Genomic DNA, 22131 nt, shown 5'->3' with positions numbered 1-22131 from the left:
TTGGGGAAATTATCAGATATTCTGAGTGCAAATGCAATGCCACTAGATTTTTGTTTTACTGTGTACTTTTTAAAAAACATTTTTGATAAAAAAATTATTTCTAATTCATTTACATCTTATTTGTGTTCTGTGTGACTACTCAAAGGATTATTTGTACATATTCTTTGTCAATTTCCCTGGGAAAGGGAACCAGACTACCTAATTTTATAGTGTAAGTAGGATTGTTGGCCCTAGTTTCTAAATTAACATGATTTATTAACACAAATTTTATCAGTCCAATTTCTTAACCTTTGTTAAAATATTTTAAAAATTTTATGTAGTACCCATTAGCAAAAGATTTGGTGTTTATTGATTCCATTTAGAAAATATCAGTTTAGAAGAATATTTACAGTCATCATTGTGTTAAATGACAATGACTACCCATTTGGAAATTTAAACTAAGAATATTTGCAGTTTTAAAGGTTTTAATAAGCTGTATTAAAAAATAGCAGTTTGATTAAAGACTAAAACAGTATTTCATGAATTCCATGTTTATATTTTTTCATCACTTGTGTGACATTGTGAATGAATGATAAGCTTTTTAATTTATAAAGTAACATTTTTGACTTCTTATTGTATGATTCCATAAAAGATCATTTTAGGAAATTGACAACGCATTTCTAATTAGAATGTCTACAATTTTGGGTAGCTAAGTGGTGCAGTGGATAGATCACTGGCCCTGGAGTCAGGAGGGCCTGAGTTCAAATTTAACCTCAGACACTTTTTTTCTTTTTTAGGTTTTTGCAAGGCAAATGGGGTTAAGTGGCTTGCCCAAGGCCACACAGCTAGGTAATTATTAAGTGTCTGAGACCGGATTTGAACCCAGGTACTCCTGACTCCAAGGCCAGTGCTTTATCCACTATGCCACCTAGCTGCCCCCAAACACTTTTTTTTTTTTTTAAGATTTTTCAAGGCAATAGGGTTAAGTGGCTTGCCCAAAGCCACCCAGCTAGGTAATTATTAAGTATCTGAGGTTGGATTTGAACCCAGGTACTCCTGACTCCAAGGCTGGTGCTCTATCCACTGCGCCACCTAGCCGCCCCTCAGACACTTATTAATTGCCTAGCTTGCCTTGGGCCAGTCACCTCATTGCCTTAAATAAATAAAAAATAATTTTTAAAAAATGGAATGTCTACAATTTTCTTTTTTGTCCTTTTTTTAACATAAAGAATTTAGATCTTAGAAACTTACATTAGTAAGTATGTAATATGCAATTCTTGTGTTATGTAGAACATCACACTCATCAAATACATTTATTTTTCTTCACAGAGCAACTTGTAGTTGGATCTTCTAGTCAGCCAGTTGAGACTTGGGATAAAGATTATGATTCTTTCATTCTACCACTGTTAGAAGAGAAGCAACCATGCTATATATTATACAGGTTAGATTCTCAGAATGCCCAAGGATTTGAGTGGATCTTCATTGCATGGTCTCCAGACTATTCTCATGTAAGTGATTTTTTTATTAATACTGAAAATAAATACCTCCTAGGTATTCTTTGGTGCTTTTACTCTGTGTTTAGAAAAGCTGGAAAGAAATGTTGATGCCTCTAAGTAGAAAAAGAGAAATAAAACTTATGACTGTTCAGTGCTTGAATTAAGAATTTTTATTTAGAAACATAATCCAGTCTTTGGAATCAGAATGATTATTGATTCAGAAATTTAAAGTTTGTGGGACTTAGGAATAAATTCACAGAACCTGTTATGAAAGAGAAAAATATTTTTAATATTTTGATGATGTGAAGAACATTTAACTGTAATAATTGTACAGTTTGAATATGGTATAAATGTACTTTTTGCTGATGTTAGATTTCTCTTTGAAAAAACTGATTTCTTGATTACCCAAAGAGAATTTAAAGTAATTCCGCTATGCTATGCAAAATTTTTTAGATCCATTCTTTCATAAGGAGAACAGAGTAGTAGTTTGTGTGATTCAGACAGGCGACCTTTTCAAAGGATCATTATTCTCTAACTCCTCAACATTAAAATCAGAAAAAAAAATAGAATTGATTTGAAGTTGCAGATTTTAAAGTTGTTTCTACCCCCTGGCAGGATGTTAAGTGTAGCAATATAGGGTAGCCTGTAATAGAGTTTTTGTTTATTTAAAATAATTAAAAGATGAATGCTATTTCAACAGTCTACCCATACCACTTAAAAATACTTTTTTCATTTTGAATTCATCATCTTAGTCCATAAATTAAGAGAATTGAGATTGAGAATTTCATAATATTCAGAATTATATTTTTAATATGATTATCAATTTTAAAATGTTTCTGTTTCAAATTGAAATTAACTTTTTATTATTGGGGGCTGTGCTTATTTGTACACAATAATAATTTATACACAAGAAACAGTTACAGTAGCCTGTGAACTTTAGTCATGTTAATTTATAATTTTAAAATGAAGATTTTAATAACTTTGTAATTTTGATGTCATCTATAGGCTTCTAAATAAATCCTCAAAATCTTAACAGGTTCGTCAAAAAATGTTGTATGCAGCAACCAGAGCAACTCTGAAAAAGGAGTTTGGAGGTGGTCATATTAAAGATGAATTATTTGGAACAATGAAGGTACAAAATTTATTTTAAATTGACTATGGTCTTTTGTAATTTTTAAGAACTATAGATATATTCTTAAGTTATAGTAAGTAATTGCATGAATCTAGATTCCTAAATCTTGACTTCCCTACATTCTAAAATGAGATCACAAATGTAAAGTAGGATTTTTTTTAAAAATGGTATTTCCTTTCATGGTCAATTGAGTTTGAAATAATAATTTGAATAAGGAGAAAATGAATTTTTTGCTTTATATCTATTTTAGATATATAAAATTAATTTCTAACATGTCTAAGTGTCCACAGATAGATGTTTGGTTGTTTCTTAAAATCAGGTGAAACTATAACAGTTGGATTATTCTCTTAAGGATCTATTGAAATTTTCTTCTTTTCTTGCTTTGTAGATGAGGGAAAGCTACAGTAAGTGTAAAATGCTGAAAGGTAAAAAAGTGGTCTTTATTGCTTACAGTTTTCCTTTAGAAGCTAAGCTATTTTTTTTACCAATAACTGAAAATGGAGAATTTCCATTATCACAAAAATAAGATAAAATTACTTTGAACTTTGACATCAACAAACATGAATATTTCAGTATACAAAGGACAGAAAAGAGGATTTTTAAAGTGTATATTAAATTTAACATGAGAATTAGAAAATATTTCCTGATGATGTACAATTCTAAACTCCCCATTTCAAATGCTTTGTTGTGACTTTTTTATCCTTATCCTTTTCCTTCTCTCTTAATATTCCCCTTCTTTTCTCTCTTGCCCCAAGCCTTTCCTTCTAGAAGGAAAGTCAAGCAAAGAAAGTCAGCATGTTGGATATGTCTGAAAATATATATCAAATTCTATACCTCTAGTCCATCATCTCTTTACTAAAAAGGAGAAAATAGACTTCCTTAGTCTTCTTAAATCATTATTGAACATACTTCTTAAGTCTCTCAAAGTTATTTTTGATTATATGGTTTTATATTCAAATAGATTTGTAGATTACCATATTCTTGTTTTACCTTTTTTGAAAATCTGAGTGGTATAAAGTAGATCTTTAGATATTTTAATTTGCATATCTCTTATTCGTAAATGCAGTTTTGAGAAATGTTCATGGCATATTAAAGAAGAGACACTAATTTCTCTGTGTTATAGGGGATTGTGTTTTGGAGTTTCCTAATGTTCTCTTTATTTTAGAACTCTTAGTTAATTTCAAGAAGCAACATGATCTAGTATAGAAAATACATGGTTGACTTGGAATCTAATTCTGTAAGTCAGATGTTGCCTCTACTTTCTTACCATCAACCCTGTTCTTTTGTAATCTGGCTTTTGACTCCATCACTCTACTGAAATTATTTTCTCAAAGGCAACTTGCCATTTCTAATAATCTCTTTTTTCAGCCTTTTTGACCTCCCTTCAACTTTTGATAATGTTCATTATTCCCTCTGTTTCCTCCCTACTTGTATACTCTTGACTATTCTTTGTTTTAGTAAAACAACACTGTTCTGATTTTTCTATTATGGCTCCTTCACTGGCACAAAGTTCTTTCTTTTCTATCATCACTTTTGATAATTTTCATCTATTACTTCAGCTTCAGCCATCAGTTCTGCAGGAAACTCTCAAATCTGTCTTTAAACTCCTCTCAAACTCCAGACCTACATCTTCAATTGCATGAGAATCTGCATGAGCATATTTCACAGGCATTTAAAATTTCACATATCTAAAAGTTCTCTTTCCTCTTTCCTACTTATTTTGAAAACAGTCATTATAATCACTATTTCTCTAGTTATTTGGGTTTTTAAAACTGGCAGCTAAGTGATAAAATGATTAAAGTCCTGAGCTTGGAATCTTGAAGAACTTAATTTATATGTGGTCTCAGAGACAACTTTTTCCTGGGTAAGTCACTTAACCTCTGTCAGCCCCCGTTTCCTCATTTGTAAAGTGAGGATAATAATAACACCTACTGCCGAGGGTTGTAGTTTAAATCATATTTGCTCTTTCTCAGTGCTGGACACATTGTAGGCACTTCATAAAGATTATTAAATCTAAATAAACTTAGCAAATTTCAACAACTATGATATTTCAGTATACAAAGAATGGAATTGCGAGTAAAACTGAACTTTTGTTAAGAAGTTTTTTTTCCCCCCTCATCATATCATGGTAATTTCATCCTGCTTGTCAGTGTCCCCTCCTAAACTTTTCTTTTGTTCTCCTCTGTTTATTTTTTTGATGATTTGTTGACATTTTTATCCTCTTTTAATATAACTTTCACTACCTTCCATTCCCACATTAAATTTCCAAAGAAAAAGAAAGTCTTCCTTTGTAATAAATAATATTGTCACATAAACAAATCCATGTATGTCTGATTATGTACCTCTAGTCAATCTCTCCTGAGAGGGGGAAGAATGAATCATTATTATCTTTTGGAGTTGTAATTGGCCACTATTTTTTTTCCTTTTCTTGAAGATTTTATTTATTTTGAGTTTTGCAATTTTACCCCAATCTTACTTCCCTCCCCCCACCCCCCACAGAAGGCAATTTGCCAATCTTTACGTTGTTTTCATGGTATGCATTGATCCAAATTGAATGTGATGAGAGAGAAATCAGATGCTTAAGGAAGAAACATAATGTATAAGAGATAGCAAGATCAGACAATAAGATGTCAGTTTTTCTTCTAAATTGAAGTTAATATTCCTTGGTTTTTGTTCAAACTCCACAATTTTTTTCTCTGGATATGGATGGCATTCTCCATTGCAGATACCCCAAACTTGTCCCTGATTGTTGGAATGAGCAAGTCCATTAACATTGATCCTCAAGGGGGTGGGGGCCAAGATGGGGACAAGAGAGGATCGTCTCTTAGGTGCTCTGCTGTCTCTCCAATATTTCCAAACTTATAAACTAAGGACTCTAACTAAATTTTCAAGAGACAGAACCCACAGAGGGATCCAGTGAGGCAGTTCTCCAGCCCAAGGTAGCCTGAAAAAAGAGCAGAAAGGCTCAGCTCCATGGGGTTGGAGGGGTGACCCACCAGAGTAAAGGAACTTCAGCCTCCTGGAAGCAGCCCTAGGGTGCCAGGAGCCGTGGCTCATGGAAGCAGGGGCAGTTGCCTGATCTACACCCCGGGGAGCACAGGCACAACTTGGGGAATCAGCGGGGGGACCTCTGCCAGAGTGAGCATGTAAAGCTTGGGGCTTCTTGGCCCTAGGACCGGTGATTAGTCTGCTGTGCCACTCAGCTACCCTACAGCACATTTAAGAAGAGAGATAGAGGACTATTCTTAGCTGGATTTCTAAACCTCTTTCCCTTAAGCATATAATCCTTTTGCTGCTCTATGCTACTATCTTTGACATCCTTTGCTCCTCACATCTCCCATGTTTGGGTAGAAGCAATGCCTGTTGAATGATAGGTGTGATTCAGAATGAATTACTATTATGGTAGAACCAGGCAAACACAACACTTGAAGGTTGTTTGAGCTTGTGCCTGGCAGGCTTGGAATATGGAGACACTGAGTAGAACTCTTTATGTTTTAATTAATTTAAATTAATTTCATTAAACTTTTACTTGTGTAGTATTTCTATTTTATCTTACGGATTTAGCTTTAATTACATTTTCATTATTTAAAGGTTGTTGAGTTGTAACAGTAAATGGAAAACTTAGTAGAAAGAAAATTTTTCCATCTTCCTAATTAATTACATAATACTTAATTAATTTGACTGTAACAGCCCAAATCAGTAGACAAATGAAATTATCAAAATGTAAAATGTTAAAATGGACTCATCTTACTGGGAAGGCACACTTGTATATAGTTTGATAGAACAGGGGATCAAAAAGATGTAATTTTAATTATTAATAGAATAAAGAATCCTTGAAATTATTTTCATAGGAAGACTTTTGTCTTAGAATAATAGATCTGGAACTAGAAGGAAATTCAGAAATCACTCTACCTCCTATCTCCTTATTTTACAGTTATCTTTTAAATTTATAATAAAGTAAATTGAATCTTTGTGTTTTCTAGTGTATCTTTGGGGTAGGTTTTCTTTAGGAGTCATATAAAATATTTTAGAATAAATTTTATTTCTTAAGTACTGTTGGTACCACTATCTGGTTTCTGTTTGCAGGAAGATGTTTCATTGAACGGATATAGAAAATATTTGATATCTCAGTCCTCCCCAGCCCCATTGACTGCAGCTGAAGAAGAATTACGGCAAATTAAAATTAATGAGGTATGATAGCCACTTTGAAAGTGTTAATGTTTAGAAATTTTCTTTTCTTTTCAGTGGAAATTGATAGATCTGATATTCCCTTGTTGTCTACTCACTATGTTTTGGTTTCATTATTATAGTTGTCATTTATTGGGCATTGAGAAGAAAATTGAAGACGATTATGAAATCTCAACTTAATGTAATGTTCTTGAACTACTTTTGTAATTTATTTTTAACAATTTTCTTTGAGAGCCAAAAAAAATGGTCAGAATTTAATTATCCTTATTCTACTCACACACATATTTGTGTCTTCTTGTTTCCTTCTTTTAGAATGTAAGTACCTTATGAATGGGGATTATTTTACTCAATGAATTTGTTATCTCTAACAGTATCTGGCACATCATAGGTACTTAATGCTTCTTTTTAAGAATTTCAGCTAATAATAATGTATTAATGGGAATAAAATGGAAGTTAATTTAATTTAATCTGTAAATTTTGGGACATTGCTAAAAGTTAAAACTTTTGAAAATTTTACTTTTTACCAATTGCGTTAACAATCCTAATTAATAAGTTAATGAATAGCTTCAAGATCCATTAGTTGAACTGCCATTCTCTTTATTTAGTCTGTTGATGGAATAAAAACTAGAGAAATCAACCTAGAAAGGTGGTTGATTCATGCTATTTATCCATAGTGTTCATGAATTATATTTATATTAAACTCTAGTTCTTTGTATAGTGTTTCTATTGTTACATTAACTTGTTCAAGTATGTGATTTATTTTTTTGCATTCAGAATCTAACATATACCAAAGTATACACTTGCATATTCTATAATATATTCATGTCATGTAGAATCTACATTTCTTAAATTAAAATTTTAATTTTTTTTGTACAAATGAGAATGGTAGTTGTTGTATGTAGAAAATGTTAAAATGAGTGTTTATAGCTTTAGCAAAGAATTTAAATTTTCTGAAATTTCTTTTCCTTAAAATACCTGAACTACTCACTTCTTTTTATTAGAAATGAAAACACTAAGTTTGGAACTTCCGCACTGGTGATAACTGTTCAGCTGTTGTGGGTATTTGTATATGCTGTGTTGAATTTCCTTGAGTGCATGGTGTTTGTATTATATTTTGTTTCTACCAGAACAAAGTGAATCTTTATATTTAGTGTATTACATAATGTTATACTGCTGAAACTCTTTAAGTTGTTAGTCCTTGTACTCTACAGTATCTGAATCAAAAAGTCAAATCCTTTGCCCTCACTTATTTTTCATAAAGATGTCTTTTTGCATGATGACAAAGTAGTACGATTTACAAAAATATATATATAAAGGTGAATTTAATTCAGTAGGCTCATAAGATTAATTTCAAGATCCATTTGTTCCAGGGGAAAAAGATAGTGCTACTTACTTAATGTATAAAGTTAGAATTCTTCAACATTTATACAATTTGAATACAAGATGCTAGAAATTTCACTTATAATTTATAATGGATCATTATTTCATGTTTCAGGTCCAAACTGATGTTGGTGTGGACACTAAGCATCAAACACTACAAGGAATAGCATTCCCGATTGCTGGAGAAGCTCTTCAAGCTTTGGAAAAATTGAATAATAGACAGCTCAACTATGTACAATTGGTGAGAGAAATTGTACCAATTATTTCTAAATAAAAATCAAAATTATAATAAAAGAAACCAAAATTTATTAAGTTATTACCATTGATAAATAATAATGGCTGACAATTTCATGGTGCTTCACATACATTAATTCTCTTAAATTCATGATGACTCTATGAGGTCTGTAAAAACTATATTCCATTTTATAAGGGAGGCAGCTAAGACTTAGAGAAGTTAAATAATTTGTCCATAGTTTAACACTATCTACTGTAACATACTTGTTTCCCCTTAGAAGCTTATGTTTAAATTTTATCTGTAAAGTGTATAATAAGTTTTGGGACTGAAAGCTCTGTTTGTGTATTTTAACAAGCATGTGCTGTCTTTTATTGACAGGAAATAGATACAAAAAATGAAGTTATAATTTTGGCCAACACAACAAATACCGAGCTAAGAGACTTGCCAAAAAGGATTCCAAAGGATTCCGCACGTTATCACTTCTTTCTATATAAACATTCTCATGAAGGAGACTATTTGGAGTCTATAGGTATATTTGCTCTATCTCTTCTCTTGGAATTTGCCTTAGAATTTATCTGCCTAGTCATGTTTCAGTAAGGTATTCTTACTATTTTCTTGTTCCCTGAGTTTTGTTGGGAATATGGTTTTTATCTCAAAAAGGAAGGTTTGTAAAGGCAAAGGGTGTGAAGGGAAAGATAAGTTCTATTTTGGACAAATTGAGTTTTTGATGTCTATGTGATTGCACAATTAAGTGAGTATGACAGATCAAAAAGTAGCAAAGGGGACTAAGGACACAGATAGGATGAGAACTGGAAACTAGTGGCATGAAAACAGAAAGGAGACAGTATTCAGGAAGATAAGGTAATTAACAGTGTTAGATGCTTGCATTTAGCTTCAGTATAAGATTTAGCACTTAAAGTAAACTGAAGAGTTTTTAAAAGGAAGTTCATTTCAGGTATGGGACAACACTGTGCAAGGGCAGAGAGATGAGATGAAATATCATGTCTGAAAATCAGGAAAAAGACCAGTTAGGCTGGACTGTAGAATATAGAAAGGGGAGTATTGTATACTAGTTACTGTGGAATAGTTTTGCTTTTGTTAATTTTCATATAATTATTTTATCTTTCAGTTTTTATTTACTCAATGCCTGGGTACACATGCAGTATAAGAGAACGGATGCTTTATTCCAGCTGCAAGAGTCCTCTGCTAGAAATTGTAGCAAGAAAATTACAGATGGATGTTATTAGAAAGGTAAACATGCTCATTTTTTCCCATAGATTTCACATTCTGCACAACTTTCTATTTTCTTCTAATTTCTTCATGATGTAAAATTCTTCATGATGTTAATTTGAGAAATGACATTTTTCTTATAATTTCTCATAGACCTCAAAGATCCTGGAAAAAACTATGATACACAGAAACAAATCAGAGGCCTGTTTAAGATGCCTTAGTACATTGTAGGCATTTGTTTTTCAAACATGTAACTTGACTCTGGTAGTATTAATAAGGAACTCAAGACTCCCAAAATGACTTCCAGAAGGGTAGACTTTAACAGAAATTTTAAGTGAAGTCATTTTTACAGTCCCAATTCTTGGTAAGATTTTTTTTTTTAGGTTTTTGCAAGGCAATGGGGTTAAGTGGCTTGCCCAAGGCCACACAGCTAGATAATTATTAAGTGTCTGAGGCTGCATTGGAACTCAGGTACTCTTGACTCCAAGGCCGGTGCTCTATCCACTATGCCACCTAGCCGCCCCTAAGATTTTTTTTAAAGGCAGTTTCTTAAATACCCCACTGCTTAAAAACATACTCAAGGCTTCTTCTTTAATAATATATACATATATATATATGTTTTTGCAAGGCAAATGGGGTTAAGTGGCTTGCCCAAGGCCACACAGCTAGTTAATTATTAAGTGTCTGAGACTGGATTTGAACCTTAGGTACTCCTGACTCCAGGGCCAGTGCTTTATCCACTGCGCTACTTAGCCGCCCCTAAAAATATTTTTTAATAAAAATCTAACCCTACCATCTTCTCATACAATCTATCCTGTCTTCTTTCTTATGGCTTAGCTTCTTGAGAAAACCATCTGTAGATATTGCTTCTATTTTCTGTATCCCTTTCAATTTGACTTTTTTATCTTTTCACTCAACTGAAACTGCTCCTTTCAAAGTTTTTCTTAATTCCTAAATCTAGTGTAGTTTTATGAAGTCTCATCTTTCTTTAAATGTCTACCATATTTGACACTGGTGATCACCCTTTCTTCCTGGATTCCTGGATACTCTTCTGAGGCTTTTATGACACTGCTCTGTGGGATATCTTTCTACGTATCTGACTAATCCTACTCCTTGCTGGTTCATCAACATTACTCATCATTCCACCTCCTGTTGAATATACCATAGGGTTCTACCCTCAGCCTTGATAATCTTTGGGTGACTTCATTTGCTCACAAAAGTAAGATTACACTATGAAGATGACTTCTAGATGTATAAACCAAGCTTATTCTTTTTCCTGTACTCCTGTTGCCAAGTATTGGATATTTCCAACTGGATATCCCACAATCATTTCAAACTCAGCATATCCACAACAGAATTCATTATCTTTCCCAAAATACCCACCTATATTCTGAATTTTACTATTTCTCTTTTGAATACCACCAAACTTCTCGATTCATGACTTGTCACCTTAAACTCTTCCTTACCCCACATACTCATTTACATAAATCTTGCTTTTGCCTTCACAATATCTCATATGGTTCCCCTTCACTCCACTCAGAGTTAGCATCCTAATTCAGGCCCTAATCACCTCTCACCTGGACTCTTACAATTACCTTCTTCATTGTTTTCCTGTTTTAAGTCTTTTCCATCTTCATTTAATCCTCTACAACAGTGGTATCAACCTCAAATAGAAATGTTTCCTCATTGGCCATATATTGACTCAGAAAACCACAAATCAACTTTTTATTAAATTAAATTTTATTAAACATTGCCTAATCACATTAGTTTAACATTTGTGCTATGCAGAACTGCCAGAGTGCTATTTCTAAAGCACAGCTTTGAGCATGGTCACTTGCAGTACCTAGGCAAGTTTACATTACAGTATATAATACTCCCCTTTCTATATTCTACAGTCCAGCCTGGTCTTTTTCCTGATTTTCAGACATGATATTTCATCTCCAATCTCTCTGTCCTTGCACAGTTTGTCCTCCCATGCCTGAAATGAACTTCCTCTTAAAAACTCTTCACAGTTTACTTTAAGTGCTAAATCTTAGGTGAAGCTAAATGCAAGCATCTAACACTGTTAATTACCTTATCCTCCTGAATACTGTCCTTTCTGTTTTCATGCCACTGCTTCCAGTTCTTATACTCTCTATCCTTAGTCTCCATTGCTAGTTTTTGATCCATGTCATACTCACTTAACTTGTGTAATCACATAGACATCAAAAACTCAGTTTGTCCAAATAGAACTCATCTTTCCCTTCATACCCTTTGTCTTTACAAACCTTCCTTTTTTGAGATAAAACTATATTCCCAGTCACTCAGTCTCTCAGTTTCACTGTCATCCTTGACTCTTTATTTGTACTTGTTCCATATAACTGATCTGTTATCAGATCATTTTCCTCTCCACAGTAATTTCCAAATCTATCCCCCTATACGCACAAGAGCCACCATGGAGTGGAATTAGTCTTCTGGTTCTTCTTGCCTCAGGTCTATTCACCACTCCAATTCTTCTCAGCTATGAAGTGATTTTATCACCTAATCAGCCTAAGTAAATATCAATGGCTTCCTGTTGCCTCTGGGATCAAATATAAGATCCTATGTTTAGTAGTTAAAGCTATTCATTACTTGGCCCATTTCTATCTTTTCAAGTCTATTTATACTTTATTTTTTTCCATGTACTCTATGGTCCTGTGACACTGACCTACTTATTATTCCTGGAACTTATTTTCTTCTGTCTCTGTACCTTAGCTCTGGCTATTCTTCATTTTTGGATTGCTTTCCCTCCTTAGCTCTGTCTTTGGCTTTGTTTAAGACCAAACTCTGTTTATATTTTTTACATGCCTAATTATATATTGTCTTCCCCATTAGTATGGGAGAAACTTGAGGGAGATTCTGTTTTTGCTTTTTCTTATATCTCCATCTCGTAGCACATTGCCAGGCATATAGTAAATACTTGATAAATGCTTGTTGACTTCCTGAATATTGAAAATTCCTAGTTTCTGAACCTATAAGTTAATTTTTTTATAGTTTTCAGAGTATTAAATTCAAATAATTTCTTGATTACTTGAGACATAGGAAAAGAAAAGTATAAAATCATTTTCCAAATGGAATACTTATTCATACACACTCAGCTACTATTAGCTGCTTTTTTTTAAATGTACATAATTTTGTTATCAGGCATTTTTGTATTACAAAAATTCATTTCAGACTGACATGATAGTAGATATACTGGCTCTATGGTGGGGAGGAGTTCAAGTTTAAATATCTTAGGTTTGTGTGCTATTTGATCCTAATTTTTCAGTATTACTAACCCTCTTCTACTTTAAAGATTGAAATAGATAATGGAGATGAATTAACTTCAGACTTCCTTTATGAAGAAGTACATCCAAAGCAACATGCACATAAGCAAATTTTTGCTAAACCAAAAGGTCCTGCAGGAAAAAGAGGAATTAGAAGACTAATTAGAGGACCAGCTGAAACTGAATCGACTACTGAGTAAAATCTATTACATGCACTGGTAATACTACATATTATAAGACCAGCTTTTTTAAAAGCATAGTTTTAGTATCAGAAAATGTTAATCATATATGAATGTAGAATGTTCAGAAAAAAAAATTTACTTAAAAAATAACAGTACCTCTTACCTGTTAATTTCCAAAAAAAGATAAACTCTAAAACTATTTCTTTTTTTTCAATTTGAAGCTAAAAACACTTATATAGTATTTCAGTTTTAGAACATCTAGTTAGTCTTTGAATTTCCTATAATGCTTAAAATTGCATAAAATTAGACTAAATTTAGGTATTCTTAGTGACATTAAAAAATACCATTTTATTCCTACTCTTCTCCACACATTCCCACAAATCAAAGGTTATACTTTCCTTTTCTTTTAAGGATTAAAGATGAATCAAATGGATGTCCACTTAGGGAGAAAAGGATAGGAAATATGTTTGTTACTTAATGAATTTGTTAAGTAAAAATTTATTTTCTTTTCTAAAAACATTGGTTTGTGCCTGATAGATGGAAATGTATTTATTCATTTTGGGGAGCAGTATTAGCTCTTAAAGAAATCTAGGATAAATTTGTAATCTTTTGAAATTTCTAAGTTTGTGATTTATACTTGACAAGTTATTCTGTGCTACAGAAAGGAACTAGATAGTTAAAATATATATTGTTTAGAATTAATGTCATTAAATCAAAGAAGACACAAATGATAAGATCAGATGAAATTTTGAAAAAACAATTAATACTGATGGTTTTTCTGCATAAAAACTAAATTTTATGTAGTATTTGATGATTTAAAAATTATTAAACAAATTATTTTCTAATTTATTATCACAGCACTTGCACATAATAAGTAAATTAGCTTTTGAAGTTTGGTTTGAACATATTTGGCTCTCTTGATTAAGACTGACAAGCTAATTAGCTAATTTTACAGTTTAAATTTCTGCAGAAATTTTGGGCCTAATTTGACAGGAGTTAAAATTTTGCTGCCTTTCATCTGTTTAAAAAAATGGTGAGTCATAATTTTCAGTTAGTTTTGGCCAAGATTTGTAAACTGCAGACCTATTACAATGCAAAGCATTTTTTCTAGAGTTTTAAATTTTTTGCACAATTATCCCTTTTTGCACACATTTCTTTTAGCAGTGAGACCCAATAGAGACATTTTGAGCCAATTATTAACTGATCGGTTGAATTCTTGAAAACTAAAAGAGCAGTCTGTAAGAGGTTTTTTGTTTGTTTACAAATAATAATTCAGTTTGTAATACTTAAATATGCTAAGTAATTTACATTCACACTACACTAGTTTATGCACAGCAAAGATGAATTTTCCATTAATAAGAGAAACTCCATTTATCCTACATGAAACTAAATGAATATTTTTGAATGTCTTATAAATTTGTCTTAAAAAATAATTTTTTCTAATTGTGATTGTTGAAAATTTTAAAATGTGTATATTTGAGATCATATTCAATCATATGACTTATATTCAAGGTAGTATTTTACAAAAAATACAGATTTTTTAAAAAATAAATTTATACAGCAGAGAATTATATTAAGTACTTTTTGTATCTCAATAAAAATATTTTCTCTCTATGTTTCATTATTATATTTTTTAAGACCATTTTCTATGGTATAATTTTGAAAAATCCCCTATTTTTTTCATTTGGTTCATTGCATATTCGATTTTTGGACTTGTTGAAAGTTTGTGTCTATTATTAGGTTGTGATTTTTACAAAATTTGCCTCAAATCTTAATTTACTTAAGTAAGAAAGTATGTTAGCAGTTATTTGTGGGGGGAAAGTTTAACTGATAAATTTATGCCTATTTGTAGTTTTGGCTTATTAAATTTCAAACTATTATTTAGTAATACATATTCTGCTTTGAATATGGTGAACTCTTAATTATCCAAGGATAGCCACCATGGACCATTTTCTATCTTAATATGAATCCTCACATGGTTATTCTGGTGCCAGAATTTTTTTTTTGTTCCTTTGGCCATTTTATTAACTGCTCAGTTTTGTTTTTGCTGCCAGGGTTTATGCAGATTTATATCTTTTTATTATCTTTTGCTTTAGGGGAAATAATGATTTTCCCTATTCATCCAAATTGTTTTATATTAAGTAAAAAATAACGAAGTTATACCCTTTGAAGAATAGGGTATTTAAAAGTACATGATATAAGAATAATAATTAAATGGTAGTATCAGGATCATGACAATAACAGAAAGGTAGTAGTTATTATGTCCAAAAAATATTTTTTATAGCCACTTTGGTTCCTCATCTGTTATGGGAAAGAATCATATTACATGTGTCATGTTGTACAATTTACCTACAAGCAAAATCAGTAGACTTGCTTTCATCCTCCCATTTCACAAAATGCTTTTTTTAGCTTCCTAATATGAAAAGAAGGTCTATTTGAATGTTTCCAATAAAGACAGTTTTTAGGTTTTTGCAAGGCAAATGGGGTTAAGTGACTTGCCCAAGACCACACAGCTAGGTAATTATTAAGTGTCTGAGACCAGAGTTGAACCCAGGTACTCCTGACTCCATGGCAGGTGCTTTATCCACTGTGCCACCTAGCTGCCCCATAAAGACAGTTTTTAACTAGTCTTTTAAAAACATCTTTTCTGATTGGCCTATAACAATAAGTTTTTATGGCTGTAATATGATAAAGTATAGCTTCAGTCCTAAATATGTAGAGTTTGTATTGATTGGTTACATTTTTTCAGCAATTTAGTTAAGACCTTTTATAGTATCTTTTTTGTACTTCTTAATGACCTATTGATTGACTGCTTTTGATAAAATTTGAATCAGGTCATAGTTGAATTGTCGTTACTAGGCAATATTTGGCAGTTTTCCCTTAACACTAAAGAAAGTTTCTGAGTAAAGCTACTTTATTCTTTGTACATTTTGTACATTAACAAAGGTACCTGCTTTTGACGTAGTATCGCTTAGTAAATGCTTTCTGACTGTAATATGATAAGAAAAATAAGAAAAAAGGAAACAGCTTTAATACAACTTAGACTCAGATTGTAATTTAATAATCAAATAATTCAGTTCCATTATAAGTCTAATTAGCCTTCTTGAAGAGAGTAGCCTATTTTAAAGAGAAATTTGCCCTATAACAGATAGTATTAGTTTGGTTTGTTATGTTAGGAAACTTGTGGTTCATGTAATTAGGGCAAAATATAGTCAACCAAAAAAAAGTACCACTTGTCAAATATAGAGAATATTCTTTGTACTATGCCTAAAACTAAGAGTCCCTACTGTTAGATACATTGGGAATAAACTAGAAGCCATTTCAGTAAGATCAGAGATCCGTTATCACTATTATTATTTGACAAAGTGCTAGAAATGCTACAGCATAGCAACACGACAAAAAAAAGAAATGGAAGAAATAAGTATAGACAGGAAAAAGTATTTCTTGCAAATGGCTGGGTGCCTTATTTAGAGAACAGTAACTTCAACAAAAAAATATCCAAATAAATCATTAGCATTTTTGTGTTACCAACAAAAATCATCAGAAAGAAAAAGAAATTGCCATTTAAAATAACTTCAGAATATATGATATTAGAGTTTTGCCTTTTAAGAAATCCATTAACTATATGTAAATGTGACTACAAGACACTTTATAGAAGGCACACCTAAATAATTGGAGAAATGTTAATTACTCATGAGTTGGTTGAGTAATTATAATAAAATTACCTAAATTAATTTTTAAAGGTATACCACCATTCAAACTATCAAAAGATTACTTTATAGAAATAAAGTCAGTATTTTTGGGAAAATGATAAAAAAAAAATGAGAATGAAGGGGCCCTAGAAGTATCAGATCTTAGCTGGTTAAAAAACCACGTGGGATCAGCCAGTCAATAAACATTTATTTTAATGGCTGCTATGTGCCAGGTATTGTGCTAAGCTTTGGATATTCAAAAGTAAAAGTCTTGGGCAACTAAGTGGCACAGTGAATAGAGCACCGGCCCTGGACTCAGGAGTACCTGAGTTCAAATCCGGCCTCAGACACTTAATAATTACCTAGCTGTGTGGCCTTAGGCAAGCCCATTTTGCAAAAAAAAAAAAAAAAAAAAAGTAAAAGTCTCTAATCAAGATGTCATCTCATAGGGAGAAAACATACAAAGAACTACAGCTAGTTCTTTATGTAAATAGATTGTTCTATAGTTCCATAAAGTGAGTTTTATGTAATGGGAATTTACTAGTTAATTTATACTGTATAACAAAGGCATATACAAAATAATAGCTTTATGCAAGTAATAAAATATACTGAAATGCAGGCTTATTAAAATACTATACTATTATAAACAATTAGGAAATGAAAGGTAAAGTTAATGATGTGTACAGTACTATAAAGTTAACATAGTGTGCAGTATGTTGATCCTTCCCACTTACTATAAGAAGTAACTTTTATCTTTTTTCCTCATATATCTGAAAATAGCAAGTGATAATTATCCTCAACTAATCTTTGAATTTTCAAAAATCTTGAGATATTTGAATTCATCTTTTCAGCACAAGGGAAAAAATCACTTAAATGATGAACCTTTTTGCTTTGAACTTGGGTTCTGAAGTTTCCCTTTCTTCTGCAATTTTTGTAGCTTTGTAGTTCAGTCAGATCCTCTTTCAACAGTTCACCATGAGACTCAATCAATTCCTCCAAATCATTCTCATCCATGTCTAGCTCCAAATTTTATTCACTTATTTGAATGTTTCATCAAATCTATGAATGTTGGTAACAAGCTGCAGGTACGCTTTTTTCTAACTCATTGTACATGTTTCTTTTATATCTTCTCATATCTTTAACAATATTTCATATTTCATGATAAATATTATAGGACTTGAGAAATCTCTCAATTTTAAGTCCTTATCTGTATCCAAAGCTGCACTGCTTAGACAATAGTGCATAAATATTATCCCTTGAAATTTATTATCCCTAATCCATAGTTTGTAATAATGACCAGGGGGATTTTCCAAAATAATCTTGAATCCTGAATTTTGAAAGGAATGTCATTATAAAAGAGCTAACTTCAGGAATAAAAGCTGTGCATAAATCATTAATCTATTTGGTTAGGGTTATCTATGCTTTACTATTAGTGAAATAATGCATAAGTAATGTAGCCTTGCTGATTGCTTTCAATGCTCTGGAATTTTCTGATTGGTGCACAAGAATAGGTTTTAATTTACAAATCCCAGATGAATTCCTTCCAAACTGAACAGCAACTCTTTTTCAAAGTTTTATGCCCTAGCATAGTTTTTCCCTCCACTGAGATATAGTTTTGAGATGGCATTCTTTGATTAAAATAAGGTGGTTTCACCTAAAGATTTGTTTCAGCAAGTAAGGACCTTCATCTATTATTTTTTGTAGGAACTCTGGTAAACTCTTTACTGTTTCAGTATGAGCACTTGCAGCTTCTCCTGACATTTTCACAATATAAAATCCTACACAATTTTAAAATTGTGCAACCAGCCATTGCTTACTGTAAATACCTGTGCTTCAGGGTACACAGAACCAGGCTTGATCAGCTTAAGGGCAAACTTGAGCAGAAATTGCAGCTCCAAGATCTTGCTAAACTTTTTAAACAGCCTGCTGCCTGGCTTATTATGTCTATAGCAGTCTTCTCCCTTAATCTCCCCACTCCCTGTCCAAGCATTTAGGAACTATTAATATTTTAACCTTTCCACACCTTTCTTGAACAGCTGAGAACTCTTGCTCCTTCTCTGCTCCCTTATAAATTTCTCTCCCTTGCTAGTTCTCAAACAATAAAAATGGTTGTAATCTGGAATCAGACTGTTTTACTTAGGGTTCTTTTTTGGTGTCTGGGGTGTTCCTTTAACAATATTCACTGTCTGCAAATATGCTAGAACTTAGAGATCCTTCTTAGCTTTCCACCATCATTTACACTGCCCATGTTATGCTGTGTCTTATATCATTATGCTTTGCATAAAGAATTTTCAAAGTATTTTTGGAATTCAAAATTCTTTATATAATAGCAAAAAGTAGATGTATGTAAGGGATTTGATCAGTTGAACAGATTAAATAAATATATAACAGAAGCAAACATAGTAGCCCCAAACTGTAAATGGTAGAAGTTTGTTTTTTGTTATTGTGATTATAGCTCTTCAGGAGCTACTCCTAGAGACTGGACTAGATATTTAAGGAGTGTTAAAAAGGTAAGGGGTCAGAGAAATAAAATTGCATACCCTTTGATTCAGCAATATCACAATTAGGTCTGTATCCCAAAGAGATCACAAAAAAGGGGGAAAAACCCACATGTACAAATTTATAGCAGCTCTTTTCCCATATAGTGGGGAATGACTGAACAAAACTGTGGGTACATGAATGTGATGGAACACCTGTTATATAAGAAATTATGAGGGACAGGATTTCAGAATATTTTGGAAAGACTTTCATGAACTGATGCTGAGTAAAGTGAGCAGAACCAGGAGAACACTGCACACACTAATAACAACATTAGGTGATGATCAACTATGATGGACTTGTTCTTTTCAACAATACCATAATCAAAGACAATTCTAAAATACAATCCACATCCAGAGAAAGAACTATGGTGTTTAAATGCAGACCAAAATTACACTCTTCAATTTTTAAGTTATCTTAGATATTATGTTATTTTCCCATTTCAATTTGATTCTTTCTTCACAATATGATTTATGTTTCGTATGGTTATACATGTATAAGCCTATATTAGATTGCTTTCTGTCGGGGGAGAGGAGAGAAAATGGAGGGAGGAAGAGAGGGGAAAAATGTGAAACTCAAAACCTTGCAGAAAAATGATTTTTTGAAAACTTCCCTTGCAAGTAGTTGAGAAAATAAATAAAATATTTTTTATAAAGTAGTAAAACAAAAGTTACAAAAAAAGAAATTAAGTGGATCAAGGATAATTCAAACTAACAACAAAATAGTATTATTGCAGACCAAAGTGAGGTTAATAAAACAATGCCAGTAAACAATAATTATTTCAAAACAGCCCCAGGGGGGAAAAACCTTCAAAGAGACCTAGCAGCTGAAAGTTAGTTTTTTGTTTTTGTTTTTTTTTTTAGATTTTTCAAGGCAATGGGGTTAAGGGGCTTGCCCAAGGTCACATGGCTAGGTAATTATTAAGTGTCTGAGGTCAGATTTGAACCCAGGTACTCCTGACTCCAAGGTCGGTGCTCTATTCACTGTGCCACCTAGCTGCCCCTGAAAGTTAGTTTCTTTACAATGGAGTATAAACTTCTAAAATCAGAAGAACAGCAAAAAGAACTTTTGAAAATTATATCTGTTGATCATTGCTATGAATAAAAATTATTAGCAAGATAATACAAAGAATGGAACATTGGAGATTACCCCCCCCAAAAGTAATTTTTAATGATCAAACTCACTTTTTCATTCAAGGTTATATCATAGTTGACAGAAGATCTGGTGAGCCCATATCTGGCATTTTCTCAGACTTTAAAACATCTTCCCTCAAAAAATGGTTTGGGGATTTTTTCACTTCCAGTGATTCTTAAATCTACCTATCCTTACAGCAGGATAGGTAGATTTAAGAATCACTGACCTCCAGTCATGAATTTCCAGCTGCCTTTCAAATTTCTCACACATATCTTAAGCTCAACCAACTGTTCCACAAACAAAATACTCATTCTGTTTCTTAATTCTGGGCATATCTCTGCTGACCCTTTTACCAGGAGGGGCAGCTAGATGGCACTAGCCTTGGAGTCAGGAGGATATGAGTTTGAATCCAGCCTCAGACATTGACACTAGCTTGGCCAAGTCACTTTAAAGCTGTTTGCCTCACATCCAAGGCCATCTCTAGCCCTGATTCATATCTGGCCACTGGATTCAGATGGCTCTGGAGGAGAAAGTGAGATTCGTGACTCAGCACTGCACACCACCCCCTCACTCCAAATCCAGTTCATGTGCTTGTCATGGCACATGATATGGTCTTCAAGAATGCAGGACAAATATCATCATCATCATCCCAGGAATGCTGTCCATCCTCATCTTTATCTCCTGCTTGCTTTTACATCCCAACTAAAATCTATAGAAAACCTTTCCCAATCCTTTATACTAACACCTTCCCTTATTTCCTTTTTATCTCGTCTAATTTCTTTGTACACATCTAGTTCTTAGACAGACTGTCTTGCCTGTTTATATCCTTAGTGCTTTTGTAATGCAGTAAATGGATCATTGACTGACAGTGGTCCTGGAAGCCTTGTCTTCGCAAGGACAAGTTGAACTCTGATAAATAAGCTGAGAAGCATAATTGTTCCGTAATTAGAGAAATTCCCACATAGAGATGGATATGGCAATAACAGCCTTATACCATGACAAATTATCATGAAAGATTAAAGAATTTCCTCAAGAGATGTCAAAAAACAAGTTGCCTGGGAGTTAACCTGATTTAAATTCCATTAAAAACTTGTGGACTATAATAAAGCCTAGTCTTGGAAAAGTGTACTTTGCCATGAAGAATTAAAGAATGCACAAAAAAAAAAGCCCCAAAGAATATGAATGGATACCAAGTTCACTTTTTAAAACTTCTCTTATGTTTTTCCTTTCCTTTCCATGGTTTTCTTTCTTTTCCCTTAGTCCTAATTCCTTACACAAAATGACTAATATGTAAATATGGGTTTTTTTTTTTGTTTTTGCAAGGCAATGGGGTTAAGTGACTTGCCCAAGGCCACACAGCTAGGTAATTATTAAGTGTCTGAGGCCAGATTTGAATTCAGGTACTCCTGACTCCAGGGCCAGTGCTCTATCCACTGCACCACCTAGCTGTCCCTTAATATGTAAATATGTTAAACACAAAAGTACAAGTACAACTTTTACCAGACTATGCTGCCAAAGGAAAGGGAGTGAGATGAGAGAGTGGTAGAAAAATATGTAACTTATAAATATACAAATAGATGAATGTTGAAAAACTTTTTAAAAACAAGATGTACTGTTAAAGTTATTTTCAGTTATAATTTGCATGCTGCTTTTTGTATTTG

The 22131-nt window shown here is 32.6% G+C and overlaps 1 protein-coding gene across 1 annotated transcript in view; it reads left to right on the top strand.

Moving 5' to 3' along the window:
- The window catches only part of TWF1 (twinfilin actin binding protein 1), a 29563-nt gene extending 14867 nt beyond the window's left edge, over positions 1–14696 (top strand). Inside the window, exons 3-9 of the mRNA XM_074194874.1 lie at positions 1309–1487; positions 2512–2607; positions 6694–6798; positions 8291–8416; positions 8789–8939; positions 9540–9661; positions 12954–14696. Coding sequence (XP_074050975.1) covers positions 1309–1487; positions 2512–2607; positions 6694–6798; positions 8291–8416; positions 8789–8939; positions 9540–9661; positions 12954–13124 — 950 coding nt within the window. The 3' untranslated portion in view covers positions 13125–14696. The remainder of the gene's footprint in view (positions 1–1308; positions 1488–2511; positions 2608–6693; positions 6799–8290; positions 8417–8788; positions 8940–9539; positions 9662–12953) is intronic.
- The last annotated feature ends 7435 nt before the right edge of the window (positions 14697–22131 follow it).

The sequence above is a fragment of the Macrotis lagotis genome, chromosome 7, assembly GCF_037893015.1.
Source record: "Macrotis lagotis isolate mMagLag1 chromosome 7, bilby.v1.9.chrom.fasta, whole genome shotgun sequence".
Classification (NCBI taxonomy): domain Eukaryota; kingdom Metazoa; phylum Chordata; class Mammalia; order Peramelemorphia; family Peramelidae; genus Macrotis; species Macrotis lagotis.
This window is presented reverse-complemented; position numbering and strand designations above follow the sequence as displayed.